This window comes from Nanorana parkeri, unplaced genomic scaffold (assembly GCF_000935625.1).
Source record: "Nanorana parkeri isolate BGI_ZX_2015 unplaced genomic scaffold, ASM93562v1 scaffold27, whole genome shotgun sequence".
Taxonomy (NCBI): Eukaryota; Metazoa; Chordata; class Amphibia; order Anura; family Dicroglossidae; genus Nanorana; species Nanorana parkeri.
Genome location: NW_017306295.1, coordinates 2,998,550 through 3,014,648, shown reverse-complemented (window position 1 = coordinate 3,014,648; position 16,099 = coordinate 2,998,550). Strand labels below are relative to the sequence as shown.

Genomic DNA, 16,099 nt, shown 5'->3' with positions numbered 1-16,099 from the left:
ACAAAACCCCCCCCCCCCCCATAGTTTTTTGTTCATTTTGTTTTTTACATTTGTGTATAGTTTGACTTTAAAACTCACACTGAGGTCAGATTTGTCCTTTTTCCTTTTCAAAAATAGCCCTAACCAGGATGTTTAAAACAACTATACACATACATCCTACTTGTAAACAATAAGCTGTAAGAACAGTATGATGAAGTGAATCCAGATTTTATGGCTTGGGTCCATGCAGCAAAAAATCTTTTAGTGGTTTAATTACACTATTTTTACAATGATTAAGCCCTTCTAGCAAAACACATAAGATGGAGCTGCTTTATGGTTTTACCAGAAAACAATCTCAAACCTATTTTTGAATGGTGTTACATTGTTGCTGCACATTGTTAAAGACCAACTCCAGACATTTTGTATTAGTTTTGAATCGATAAAAGAGAAACTACTTGTGTTGAGTTTTATTGCCGTTGCTGTGACGGCAATAACACAGAAATAGGTGGAGGGGACGTGATTGAATCAGAGACACAAAAAGTAATAATATCTTGGAAGGGGTTTTAACCCTTCCCCAATTTACTGAAAAAGTGCTTTGTTGCAGTGTGTGTTTCCACTGGAGATCCAGATCACATATAAATCCTGACGGCTTTAATACTTCTTTGCTCTTCACAAAACTTAAAAAAAGTTTTGCCTTGTGTGTACTGAGCTCAGAGTCAATCTCATTAGCCAATATGATGCATCTCTCATGCTTTGTGCATCACATGGCCAAAGCTCCTAATGTGTACAAGGATGTTCCAAATGTGACCTTGGTGTTACTTTTACTAGTAATTACCAGAGCAGACAAAACAAAAAAAATTTGAAGCTTGACACAAAAGTTGGTGCTTGGAGAAAGAATTGTCTTAAATGACATTGCAGTCTAAAATAGGGTTGGCAATTGCTGTTCTCTCCGATCTTTTATTTTTTTTTGATCTATTGCTTTCCCACGTCTGAGCCGACAGACTAGTTTTTAAACCGGAGAACACAGTTGTTCTCAGAAGCGATATACAGTGACACTGAAGAGAAACGTGGTTCAATTCTCTCTGATCCTGAACTGTGTAATCATAGCATCAGCCATTATAAGCCTTAGATTGCTTTGAGAAGAAGATTTTCTTCGTGGAGGGTCAGAGCACCAGCCATTGCCGTATGTTCTGTTCTAGCATCAAAGCACAGTTGTCTTTGATGCTTTGGGAAGAGCTTGGTGAGAACGGTAAAGTTTATCAATGTTGTAATTCACAGGCAGATGCTTAATGAGAATATTCGTGTAAAACAAGGCTATGTACTTTCTCAGTAGTAAGGTGCCTTGTGCTGTGTCTATCCAATATAGCAAAAGGTAACAAACACTGCAAAATGATGACTGACACTGCAGTGTCAGAAGTTAAACATGTTTAATCAGGTAATAATGCTGATTTTTCCTAATCTTAAAAGAAAGAAAAAATTTATTACAAAATTTCAGTGTAATTATAATCGATTATGTCGATTAGTTGTTGCAGCCCTAAAGTTTTTTTTTTTTTTTGTGTGTGTACAGTATATACAATTCTGTGAAAAAATGCTGTAGTAAGAATGCTTTCACAAATAAAAGTGTTAATATTTTTTTTTTATCAATGACATAATTTAAATGTAAATGAACAGAAGAGAAATCCAAATCAAATCAATATTTGGTGTGACCACCCTTTGCCTTCAAAACAGCACCAATTCTTCTAGATACACTTGCACACAGTTTTGGAAGGAACGTGGCTGGTAGGTTGTTCCAAACATCTTGGAGAACTAACCACAGATGATCTGTGGATGGAGGCTGCCTCCAATACTTCTGTCTCTTCATGTAATCCCAGACTGACTCGATGATGTAGAGATCAGGGCTCTGTGGGGGCCAAACCATCACTTCCAAGACTCCTTGTTCTTCATTACGCTAAAGAACGTTCCTAATGACATTGGCTGTATGTTTGGGGTCATTGTGCCAATAATTTCCAATTTTGACTCATTAGTCCAGTATTTGGATATTACAAACATCTTGGATATTTATTAAATCCATTCCTTTAAGAGGTCATATTGTAGAAACAAATCCACTGAAAATACTTTGGTTGGTGGAGTGCTGTCTGGTAAATAGAAACTCCAGAGCTGAATTTGTATATCGGGAAAAACTTCACTGGAGTGTGGTGGTGACACCCTGTGCATCCTGAGGTGCTTGATACTACAGTGTCCATATGAATTATAATTGACATTCAATCTCGTAAAGCTTGTATGTGGAACAATTCCTTATACTTTCCTCATTACGTTGTGAGGTGGATTTTATAGGATGTAAGGTAAATGTACTGTATAAGCCACTCCAAGTACTAGGGGTTATCCTGGATATGCCATCCGCATAAAGTAAACTTGAATAATCATTCCACATGCAACATAAGAAACAAAATGTTTTCAGAGTGGGAGATCACCCATAGCTTGATTTCATAAGAGTGTTAGTCCATGAAAGTCCCACTTGGGAAAGAATTGCAAGCTGCATCCAAAAGGAATCATGTATACCAGAACTGCAGAAGCCTTATCGTGCTTTGTTGCATACTGCTGACGCTTTTCATTCAAATTGAACTTCTTATAAAATGTAGCACAGGTACATAGAGTATTCCTCATTAGCGAACACCTTTTTCCCACCCCCCCAGATACTGGTTCGCATACGATGGGCCATACATAGTCCCCATCGCGGCACTCTGTATCTGGAGGTAGTGGGAACCATCAAATAGAAAAGCCTTGTGGGTCAATTCAAAATGGAGTAGAGTCAAGACAAAGTCATTGTGCTCATATTCCTCGATACCCAATACTTCCAAGAATTTCTTTACCATATGCATCCCCTTTTCATGTGGTATAGATAAGTATAGTGCCTCCACCTCGAGTCCCACCAAAATGGTGTCCTCTGTTACTTGTATCTGATCTAATAATTATATCATGTGGGGTGATATAATTATTAGATTATTATATGTCTCTTACATACTTTGGGAGTATTTCTACATGTGGTTTGAGTACCTCGTCAATGTAGAGACTTGCCTTTTCTGTCAGACTTTCTTTGCTTGATATAATTGCTCTCCCAGATAGTTTACATTTATCTTTTATTAATTTTTGGGAGAGCAAAAAATACCAGTGGAATTGGATGTATGACTTTAAGGAATTTGGCTGTGTTTTCGCTTATCGTCTTTCTTTGCCATGCTGAATCTATTAAGGTAAACACATGTTTTTTTTGTAGGTTTCTAACTTCACTGATGGAATTGGTTGATACCATTAATTGTTCTTCAACAATCTATATACCTTATCCTCATAAAAGCTACTATCCATTACCACAACATTTCCACCCTTGTCCGCCGGTTTGATAACAATATTCCTGTTCTCTTGTAGTTGTTTGAGAGCCACCCTCTGCTCGATAAGATTATCATCCTCTTCTTTGTAAACCATTGATCTCTTTTAACAAACAGGGCCACCACGGGATGTGAGGACAAGGGTGGAAACGTGGTGTATTTCCCCTTTAAACATAGAATCCAGTTCCTTAGGGGCATCTAAAATTTCTTCCACAAAGCCCTCCTCTGCCAATTCCATTAGGTCTCGCAGGACCCTAAAATATTTCCTATTGTACTCACCGCATCTTTCAAGGTATTGGTCACAAGGTATTGGTCTAAATTTGCTGATCTCTGTATGGGGCCTGTATTTGTTGCTGTTCTACACGGTCCCCGCTGTGGGTCTGAAAAACTCCCCCTTGTGGACTTCTTTTGTAAGTTCCTCTTTCCCATATTCTGATGCTCCTAATTACCTCTCTTTAGGTCCGATGCGTTTACATTGGTGCTTTCCTTAGTTTACTTTTCCATAGTTCTTCTTTTGTTCTTCCCTTTTTCCTGGTGGGTGGATATTATGTCGTGATCTGGTATTATAATGAGATTGTTGACCTTTTTTGCTATTTTCTTTCCTTTTTCCCTCTTCCCTCTTCTCCAGAGGTTCAACCTGCTATTCAATGCAACATAGCGCAAAAAAATCCCCAAGCAAAAAAAATAACACATACACTATTTAGATGGCTTTGAGTTTTAACCTGCTTTGCGCATATAGAGTTGTGCTCCAAAATTTGCATGCCCTGGCATAAATCACAAAATGTTGGTATTGATATTGAAAATATGACTGATCATGCCAAAAAACTGTTTTTTTTAAATTTAAGGATAGTGATCATATGAAGCCATTTATTATCACATTGTTGTTTTGGCTCCTTTTTAAATCATAATGATAACAGAAATCACCCAAATGGCCCTGATCAAAAGTTTACATACTCTGGAATGTTTGGCCTTGTTACAGACACACAAGGTGACACACACAGGTTAAAATTGCAATTTAAAGGATAATTTCCCATATCTGTGGCTTTTTAAATTGCAATTAGTGTCTAATTAGTGTATAAATAGTCGGTGAGTTTGTTTGCTCTCACGTGTATGCACTGAACAGTCTAGATACTGAGTCATGGAGAGCAGAAAAGAACTGTCAGAAGACCTGCGTAACAAGGTAATGGAACTTTATAAAGAAGGAGTACAATACGACGGTACATGAACAAAAAGGAGCTGCGTGGTTGAGTTGCCAGAAATAAGCCTTTACCGAGCCAATGCCACAAAAAGTCTGGTTACAATATGCCCAACAACACCTTGACACACGCCACGGCTTCTGGCACACTGTAATTTGGAGTGACAAGACCAAAGTAGAGCTTTATGGTCACCACCATAAGTGCTATGTTTGGAGAGGGGTCAACAAGGCCTATAGCGACAAGAATACCATCCCCATTGTGAAGCATAGTGGTGGCTCACTGATGGGTTTTTTTTGGGGGGGGGGCGGGGGGTTTGGGGGGGCAGTAAAAACACAGGGAATCTTATGAAAATTGATGGCAAGATGAATGCAGCATGTTATCAGAAAATACTGAAATGTGTTTTGCCTGCTCACGAAAGTTTTTAAAAATGGTACATATATTACCAATTCTCCAAGTGAGAACAACTGAGCACAACTGCTGTAGCTTGTGTTTATTGTAAGGGCAGCAATATGGGTTAGCAGTTTGTATTAGTATTTTGCATTAATGGAGTCCAGAGTTCAGTTCTCGCAAGAGTCTCGGTCTGTGAAAAATTTGTATTCAAGTACTCAAATACCCATAAACACAGTTTTAGAGCTCAGAGTGTACGATTGTGTTACAACCCTTAGTAAAAAATATTTTTTTCTTTTTCACATGATGTGGGTGTTTGATTTAACAAAGGTGGGAAGTTGTATTTTGATTTAAAGAGTGAGACTAGCTATTTTTACCATTGTGTTACAAAAGTATACTTTACAAAAAGCAAAGCAAAGAACTGTTAACAAAAATGTTTAGCCTATAAAAACATATTTTATTTAACGTTTTATTTCAATATGTTGTTCTTTTAGAGTACAGCTCTTTAAATGTGTATATTTCCAAAATATTAATTTTCCTTAATGCAGGAAGCAAAATTGAAAATTGCCTTCACCTTGGGAGTGAAGTACATATTTTGTGTGAGCATTTCATTTCTCATTTACATTTAAATTATCCAGTTGGAATGTGCACAAAGTCTGAAGATGCCTCATAACTGTGTGAGCTTCAGCCACAATAATTACTTGGGGGCAATGGATTCCAACTGACAAGCAGTCAATATACAAATATTTTTGGCTAGATTCACATTTCTGTTGCTTGCAATCAGTTCTGTAAATTGTGCTTCACAATTGAATTCCTCTTTAGTCACCTGGGATTACATAAAGCATGTTTGCCAGTGTTGCCCATAAAACGTAGCCAAGCCATTGCTGAATCTCCACCTAGCATAAAAAAGAAAAAGTAGAAATTGATCTGAATTGTTAGTTTTCTTGTTTTGCAGTGATCAGATAATAATGTTTATATTAATTATCGTGTTTGTCAAAAAATCGCAATACTTTTTGTAAAGTACACTATCTGCTGTATAGATCATTATAATCTTGACCTTTGATGCCTAATTGGCTACTTTTTATTGTGGCATACTAGAGGCTTCCAGCATTATGCCAGAATAGAGAAAATAAAAGTGTACTGTACTTGACCGAGTTTATTAGTTTTTTTGCTATATTCTCCATGCCACCTTCTAGAGAAATCTGAATGAAAGCAGTGTCATTGCTTTTAGCTGGATCACTGTTTCATTACTTTTACACAGGCAGATTGTCGATATAACAATAAAAGGTCTAGTAATTAAAAATTCTCCAAATGATCAAATCTGCATAATTGCTGGGCACAACCGCATTCTCCTTTTGGATAGGGAGAATTGTAGTAGGTGCGGCTCAGCGGAACCTTTTCGAAAAGATTTTTCCAGCATGCATTTTTAAACATAAACATTAAAAATAAAGAATAATTTTATGGAACTAGAAACCTCTATAGAAATAGAAACCACAAAACAGAATCTAGATTTAATGAAAGAGAATAGTATTATTTTAAAGGAAACTATATTTGTTTCTGGTCAATTGTACTTTAGTTCCTTCCTATGTTGTATAAGTTTATACATGGTTTTACATACAGTATGTTTGTTTATTATTTAATACCGTGTTTCCCCGAAAGTAAGACCTACCCCGAAAATAAGACCTAGCGCTATCTAAAGGGATTTCTGTAATATAAGACCTACCCCGAAAATAAGACCTAGTTCGGGGTAGGTCTTATATTACAGAAATCCCTGAAGATAGCGTTAGGTCTTATCTTTTTGCAGCCAGGTAAGACATCCCCCGAAAATAAGACCTAGTGTCTTTTTTTGTGAAAAAAATAAAATAAGACACTGTCTTATTTTCGGGGAAACACGGTATAAATTTAAAATCTTCACTTTTAAATTGTCACCTTGGGTTTCCTTCGGGTGCTCCGGTTTCCTCCTACACTTCAAAAGACATGCTGGAAGGTTAATTGGCTCCTCTCTAAAGTGCACCTGTATGTATGCATGTGAGATAGGGACCTTAGATTGTAAGCTCCTTGAGGGCAGGGACTGAATGTGAATGTGCAATGTAAAGCGATGCAGAAAATTGTCGGTGCTATATAAATACCTGTAATAAATAAAAAATGAGCCCAGAGGTTCACCTGTTGGCAGGTGTTGTAACTGTAATATATTCATATGTGATATTTAATATTTAGCCATTTTGTTTGTTTTTCATTTTAGATTTTAACAAAGAAAATATAGGGTCAGTATGATAGGCAACTATATAAAGGGTTATGATGGTTTGTTTTGCTTTGAGACTACAGATCCCAAAGGTCAGCCTCTAAATGTAGAGCTTATCGCAAGGACAAGCCCAAATTTAAAGCTTGGCAAATTTTTAATTTCCATTTTGTTGTCTGTTCTGGCAGTGCAGCTCAAGGAAACTGACCCAGTAGGATGTAAAGTACTTCACCAGGCAAAAATGCTGCATGTACAAACTTAGTTACAGGAAAAGCAACATTTTTAAAAAAACAACATATTTACAGGCTGCTACATGCATACCCATGCACCCACTACACTATTCTTTCTAGTAAATGGAATAGTTTCTAAGAGAAAACAGCAAAAAATACTTAGCTTTCAGCAGTAAATTCCGTAAAGAATAGGAACGCAATTAGCGTTTGCAGGAAAAATGGCTTCAATTTGCAGTCTCTATCTCTCTTAAGTCCTTTGTTTCAGAGTTCTATAGTGAGTCCTCTCTTGGTCAGAGTGATGTGTGTAGTCCTCCTTTGTTGAAGTCCCACATTCGCTTTCCAGCTACTGGCTTTTATTAGGATAAATCGGCAACCCACCTGTAGGCGGTGCCCCTCAAGACTTGTATGAGAGCGAAATACGATGTATTTCACTTTCCCACCTCTAGGCGGCATTAGAGCATCAAGAATTGCCATCAGTAGTCAAGGGTGCCAAAATGTCTAAAGAAGCCTTGACCATAACACGGTATTATTGGGAGTACACTGAATACGAATAATGGGGAAACAATACAGGGCAGCCATACCATTATCAAAAACCAGTGTGGTCTGTTTAGAAGGCACCCTCCATCAGCCGAACAGACCACATGTCTCCTTTGCAAATTACCCGTGTGTGCTTGAAAAATCCTTTAGCAAAATCATAGTTACATAGTATTTGAGGTTGAATAAAGACATAAGTCCATCAAGTCCAACCTGTTGTGTGTGTGTGTGTATAGGTCCATGAGTGTTCTCATTCGTAAGAGTACCTGTACCCTTGTACATTTCGGTCTCTCAGGAAGTCGTCCAAAAGCCTCTTGAATGATTCCAGATTAATTGCAAAAATTACCGCTTGAGGCAGTGAGTTCCAGACCCTCACCGCGCGAACTGAGAAGAACCCCCTTTGCCCCTCGTGTTCGAATTTTTTTCTACCAGTTTTAGGTGGTGTCCTCTAGTCTTTGTTACGGAATTCATCTCAAAGAGTTTGTTGCTAATGTTGCTATGACTATGGAACATTTTGTACATGAAAATCATGTCCCCCCTTAATCTCCTTAATTCCAACGTAAACATGTTTAAATTTAGTAGCCGTGTCTCATAGCTCTGGTCCTCCATCCCCTTTATGAGTTTGGCCGCCCTTTTACACTATCTTTGTCTGTTTCTATTACCCTCCCAATTTTGGTATCGTCAGCAAACACTGAGATATCGCTGTGTACTCTGTCCCCGATGTCGTTAATAAACAGGCTGAATAGCATGGGTCCCAGCACAGAACCCTGAGGCACACCGCTAATGACACTAGCCCAGTCTGAAAGGGCACCATTTATTGATACTCTCTGTACCCGTTCCTTTAGCCAGTTCTCTATCCATGTACACACCCTTCCATCTATGCCCATAGCTCTCAGCTTGTATAGTAAGCGTTTATGAGGTACCGTATCAAAAGCCTTAGCGAAATCCAGATATACCACATCCACAGACCTCCCTCCATCCAGATCTCTACTTACCCCCTCGTAAAAAGTCAGTAGGTTAGTCTGACAGGAATGGTCCTTCCTAAACCCATGCTGGTTGTCATTTATTTTGTCATTTTCCCGCACGAATTCTACTAAGTGGTCCTTAACAGTTATATATATATATATATATACACGCACACGCACACACACACACACACACATACACAAACGCACACACAAGACATGGTTCGAGCCTTCTCTCACCATACACCATTCTAGCCTTCCCCTACCTGCTGAATGCAGGGCTTCAGTTGGGACTCCCGGGGGGTTGGGGGGTGTTAACATTTTTGTGTTCAGCATTTGAGGTTTAATTTAGTGTTTAGTGACTGAACCGCTACCTGTTTAAATCTCACAACTGTCGTAAAGATATTTGCATACTTCCGGAACAGAATGGAAACTGGTAAGTAGCTTTCAGACAGTGGCTAAGCCTGAAGTCACTATTGAGGCATTTCCCTTTAAGAATACTGCAGACACCTTCCTGGCATCAGGGTATTCATCATTTTGTCTTTGTTACGACACTTCACATCCATCTTTGTGCAAGTTAATTTGTCTAACATATGAAAATAGAGCCCTCGGATAAAAACTGTCTAACTGTCTTTTGGGATATTCCTTTAGTGTTTCCAACCTCCGCATTATAAACCAGATTAAACATTTACAAACCAATTAAACTAGATAGTAAGGCTTTATTTTCCCTGCAGCTGTCATGAGGATCTCACGCAGACTGGGAAGTTTATGAGATAGCCGCATAGTTTTGCTAACTAAAGCACTAATTGGTTTAGGAGACAGTTTAAAATGCCATTTATCAATACTATAATTTAATAGTCCCAGATCCACAATGATTTTAGGCTAAAACTATGTGACATGCAGTTTCTGTGTTTCTACACACATAATTAGTAGGGCACTTTGAAACAATTTTAAGGCTACCATACAGATTTCTTCAATCAATACAGACGATTTTGATTTTAACCCCTTCATGACCCATGACGGGATAATACCATCATGAAGTTTGAAGAGGTTAAACAGATTCCCGGCTGCTTTTAGATACCGGGAGTATGTTCAGTTTTGTAGAGTCGGCGGCTGGCTTTACAGTAGAAGCAATTCTGGTGGCTCAGCTGCCGCCAGATCGCTTCTACGATCCGGTAACTGGGTCACCTGACACGCCCACCTTTTTTCCTGGGCTCCGCTGCCCCTCCTACGGGCCCAAGACTGGCTTGCCTTTTGGACCCCCAGTATCACTTTAAAGAGTACCTGTGACTGACAATACGCTATCACATTGGGGGGCTTGTAAGCCCCCCTTTGTGATAGCAATTAAAGTTAAAAAAATGTCCTTGCACCCTGGAGTGAGAGCAATAATTTACATGTATCTCATTATCAATATCTAACAAATATAAACAATCTAACAACTTACAATCTAATATTTTAGAGTATGTTGGCTACCCAATGGGTGTGACCATTTAAATGGTTCACACACATTAAAGTGGAACTCCGGTCAAATAGCTAAATGCACATTTCTAATACATATAAGTTTACTGTTTTATCTGCTAAAGGATTTATAATCCTGTTTAGTAAGTCTTGTGATTTTCACACATTTACTGCAGTGTGGTAGTGGTGTGTGAGTCTTCCGTGTGGCTGAACAGTTTGCAAATCCTTTGGCTGCTAAATCAGTTGACATATAAATATTTCAACTGTGTATTTAGCTGTTTGGCTTTCCTCTTTTATTTGATTTATATTTGGAAGATTGATTCACTATAGGTACAGGTTAAGTACTGCCTAAATTTTTATACTTTAATTGATTTTAGGCTTAATTAGACCTAGCAGGGACTGCCTAGCATGTTCTTCAATAGGACAGGAAGTCAGGTGTGGGCTACTATCATTAATTTCAGCTACTTTCGCTGAAATATCTTCACTTTCTAATAAACTTTGTCTGCCAGTAAAGCTTTATATATGTCTTGTTGTAATGCTGCAGTAAACATTACAAAGAGGTCTTTTATTTGCATCAAATGGGTTGTAAACTTCCATACAATTCTTTGGGAATGCAAAATACAGGTCAAAGAGGTCAGCTGCAGGTTAAATGAATTGTGCAAATTGTGCCAGCAACTCTAGGCCTTATAATGGCAACCGAGGTTCAGTTTAGTTAGTCTGGATTGGTTCTAGTCAATTATGAACCAATGTGCATCATCTATTCAGCAGTCTGTGGTGCATTATGGTAATGGAAGCACACTCTCTGCTTACAAAATTGAAACTTCTATTGTAATTTATATTCCAAATCCAGTCTCTTTGCAAACATTCTGTTGCAACTACTGTATTGATAGGAGTGTTTCTTGCAAATGACTGATATCTGAGAGCCCAATATGTGAGCTGATGCTTGATTATAGACAGAACTTTTTTTAAAATTAATTATACTATCTGCTTCAAAGCTGTACTTAATAAAACCGCTAAAATGTTTCTATTAAAAATTAATAAAAAAAAAATATTTGGTAGAAATATTTAATATGTTTCATACTTACCTTAATTACTTTTTTTTTTTTCAAAGGTGGCCATGATGACAATTTAATTGGTGGAGGAACTAGATTTGTCTGCAAGCCAGGAGCCAGAAACATCACAATTATATTCCACCCTTTGCTGAGGTAAGCTGATTATTTTAATATGGTGCGCTAAATGTGGAAGGAGCACCAAAAGTGTTTGCAAGAACAGTTTCTGTTGTCTGTAGCAGAAAGCTTCTTCCTTTTTATGTTTTCAGGGTATATTAGAACATTGACCAGGGACAGCTACGGTTTTTTCAAATGCTAAATTAAAAACGATATTGGCTCACTTTTGGATGTTCTGCTTCCTTTTTCCTTTGTCTTGTCTAGTTTGTTGTTGCTTAGGCTCTTTCTTTTTTTAATGTGTATATTCAGCTATGTTTAATCAAGAGCTGATGAGCAGGCAAAATAATGAAAGTAGTTGTAATCATCTTAGAAAGATCATTTCATTGATGTTTCTTGTGTCTCCTGTGTAGAATTTGAGGAATTAAAACATAGGTTTAGTAGGTTTTTTGCTAGTGTCATGTTGGTGACCCATTTATTACTGTACGTACTGTGCTGTGAATTCTTATATTGATCTAAGTAACACGTTTTCAGTGGACAATTTAGCTAAAGCATGCTGCTGGTGCTTTTGAGGTCAGCACAGAGAGGGAAAGAGAGATCGAGAGAGAGAGAAAAATGATTAAGCTTCTATTTTTGATCTGATGGAGTCAGAGCATGGTCAGAGGTTGAGCTGGAAAGGTGAAATTAAATTTAATTTCTCCTGATTTTGAACAATGCAGTAGTCACCAGCACACTCTTGTGAAGTGCTCCTGACAACGAGTCACTCATTTCAAAGTTTCACTCAAGTCCTTGATGAGTTTGTTCCCGTTTACGCTAACCTTTGTTGAACCCTCAGAGCTAAGCGTCTCTATGGAAAGCACAGAATTGATCTGGTAAAATACAATATTTTGCTATGTCGGTCAGTGTATAATTCTGTAAAATGGATATGCTCAGGGATGCATGTGTTGAGGGTTACAATTAAATTGGAGTGCATGTATTTGGATTATCAAGATTGGGATGTGGAGACCAGCACGGACTGCCTACTGTTTCTTAGTTAACATAAACATATTAGGGCTGCAACAACTAATCAACATAATCGATTATAATCGATTATTGAAAAAGTTGTCAACTTTATCAATCATCGATTAATCGGCTTCCGATAGGTTGGCCTTGTTCACGGCTCCACACACGCTGCTCGCCACACCTCCTCCCCACCTCATGCTCGCCGCTGCTAGATCTGCCCGCATCCACGCTCCACACGCCGCACCTCCTCCCCGCCTCACGCTCACCGCCCGCCCAAATCCACGATCGGCACAGGGACGCGGGGAGAAGAAGTAAGTAGGAGCAGGTGTGGTGGGATGACAGGTCATTCTGCATTTATTGCTGTATAATTTTACACTTTTAATTTCACTATATTGCACACCACACTTTTTTTTTTCTTTTTTACTTCCACCGCTCCAAGCTTGCTCCTGTGATGGACTGCAATCTCAATACAAACTAGTAGTCCCATCACTGGAGCCATTTTTTAAAATGTATTTTATTTTTTTATCCGATTAACCGATCGAACTTGATAATCGGCTAACTAATCGATTTTGAAAATAATCGTTAGCTGCAGCTCTATATTGGGGCATGGAGTAAGTAGCCTTTTAAGTTACAAATCTAGGTTTCTCATAAGAGTTTGAGAAAAGGTACTTTATAGTTTAGTATAATTTATAGGAATATGGATCTTCAGCTATCCGATGGCTACTTTATAAATGTCTCAGACCCACTTACTTGGCAATAAATGTGCCAGACACATTCTTCTCAGAGAGTAGTTATTTCCTCTGGATGTTCAGAAAGATGGGTGCCAGCCACTTTTGTTGTGTTTGTAGATTTGATTGCACTAGTTATGGAGAAATAGGAAAGAGAGTGGAGGAAGCACATAATACTTGTAGACTGTGTAACACGATTACTAAACACCAGCGCTGCCTTTGCACACAAGACACTGGCGGGGATGGGAGGTTTCCACTATGGATACTAATGAATGGGGGCTGCAGAGCTCAGTTGTAATGTACACAATTATGCTTGCAAAACAGAGCCATTTCGGTGAGGAGATGAAGAGGAAAGCTATACAAAAAAATAAAGTTTATTTGTTCATATACAGCAACTGCATATGCCTGCTTCATTTTCACTTGGTGTACATTGCTGGCACATGTTTTTAAAAAGAATACCTCTGCAAAGGGGAAAATGGGCTTTAAGTTAGCCATACACGACTCAAATTTTTTCCAAAATTCAAGCCACGGGGGCTCTGTCAGCACCACCCGACAAAAGCCAGATGCAAAATGACCAGATGCAGTCTCACTGTTCATGCATTCAGGTAACTGGGCGCCTCATCTGTCTAAAGACAAAAGCTGGCACTGGAGACTCCTCCATCTATGGTGTTTAGCGTGTATGGGGTATTTAAGGGCTGACAAAAGAAAATCCATATATGTATGGCTAACTTTGGTATTCAAGGAAGGGCAACCATGAAAAGGCTATTGTGCTGCTTTACAACTCGAGTCAATCAGTCCTTCACCACCTCCTTGTGGGAGACAACTTCAATCTGCTTCCTCCGAGCCCATAATAGCACTCAATGGTAGCAGGCATTCTCAAGGGGATGTCTTAGCAACTTCCCACATATACCTAGGCCAAAAGGCCCAAGGATAAGTCAAATGTTATATTCACATTCTCAAAGGGCAAAAGCCCAGGAGGGAAGATCAAATATTTAGGAATACTCCCAGGATGCACCAGCAGGCCCCCAAGGTTATTGATTGGCCAGGTACTGCTTAACATCCTTAACACAAAATGATATCTCTAGAATTGTCTCAAAATCTATTAATTGTAATGGAAAGTCCATCAGCAGGATAATGGGCCACAAACAAGATTTTCATTTTTCCACTGTAGGAAACAAAGTTTGGGCTATGCTTTTGTTGTAACTCCACTTGCCAATGAAATTTTTTGGAAGACACTGTTCGGTGTCCTATAGGCAATATACCATAGATTTCTAAAAGGAAGCATCACAAATATGTATATCCTGTTTAAAGATACTGTATCTATAAAGGGGACAGAACACACTAAGAATCGGTGTGCATATCTTTTTAACCTGTGTGAGCAGTGTTGTTGAAATGGATAAATTAAGAACTGTATTTGTCTTTGCTTCTCTAATGCTGGGCACTGTTTTAGGGCCTACCACTTGGTCATATATTTTTTGCTAAAAGGGAGGATAAAAGTTAAAGTGAACCTCTCCATTGCGAAAGCATGAAAACATAATATCTTCAAAATCTGCTCCATCAGTTGCTTGAAACACGCTCCTTCCATCAAAACATACAGCCTAAGTAAATTAAACAGTACTGTAACTGATGTGCAACATTTAAGTTCTCAAATCTTTTCGAGTCCCTCAAGACACTGGCATATACAGAGATCATTGACACATGACTGTCACAGAAAGAGAAGAGATGTCTTTTATAACTCAGCTAATAGTCTGGGATCATTCAAGAGGCTTTTGGACGATTTCCTGAGAAACGGTAATATACAGGGGTACAAGTACTCCTAAAAACGAGATGACTGGTGGATCTTTACACCCACCCACACACACACACACACAATAGGTTGGACTTGATGGACAAATGTCTTTATTCAACCTCAAATACTATGTAACTATGTCTTTGACTTGTGCGCTGCGACTTAAAGCCTGAATGCACTATGCTGTGCAAGAGGCTGGCAGTGCCCACTGAAAATGAATGTCTGAGAACAGCAGAGTTTTTGATAACTGATTATGCACCCGTGAGTTTTTTTTTTTTTTCATAGTTAATTGAGGTTTATGTAAATATTTGCAAAGAAAGGTCCTTTCAGCTGAGATCATATGACTAGGCATTTAGACTAGTGACAACAGTGACATTTTACGTGTTCTCTTACGGTTTTTGGTATATGCTAACATAGCTTAAGTGTGGCCATTTAAAGGGACACTAAACTCAGGAGTTAATTCATAAAAATGGATTCAGGTACCTGAACTATTGAGCTATTAAAAGGTGAGCGGCACTCTTCTAATGAAAATCACTGGGATACTGAGTGTGTAAGAAGGGTGCACTGGTGCAAATCAGCATTTAGAGCTGCATGCTGAAGTGGTATTTACTGAAAGGGATAGACAAAAATTTGCTTTAAGAGTTTTTTTGTGCAATTTATTTTTTTAATTGTATACATTTTTTACTTAAAATGTTTGGTTTTGACTGCAAGCGTATGCATTAACACTCAGAAAGGATAGAAAATTGCTTCGCTTTTCCAGTGGCGGACACTTTCTCATCATGGCACACTAATGCTTGGCTCTGGAGGATAGTAATAATCAGACATATGTTTTACTGAGTGTTTAGTTACAGATGCAGGAATGCATCAAGGGAGTTATCTGACTGGGCGATGGTTAAGACTGGCAGCGAGGCTAACAGACTCTGAATGCTAGCAGTTCAGCGGTAGTACAATGCTTGTTTAAATATCAGCCACATTTTATTAGTATCAGTATGTAATTAGCAAGGAAATGTAGCATGAAAGCAAAAGAGAGGCACAGTGAATTTCAGTAC

The 16,099-nt window shown here is 38.5% G+C and overlaps 1 protein-coding gene across 1 annotated transcript in view; it reads left to right on the top strand.

The window, feature by feature from the left end:
- The window catches only part of EXOC4 (exocyst complex component 4), a 345,298-nt gene that overhangs the window by 120,076 nt on the left and 209,123 nt on the right, over positions 1-16,099 (top strand). The window contains exon 10 of the mRNA XM_018566438.1: positions 11,480-11,573. Within this exon, the coding sequence (XP_018421940.1) occupies positions 11,480-11,573 (94 nt within the window). The remainder of the gene's footprint in view (positions 1-11,479; positions 11,574-16,099) is intronic.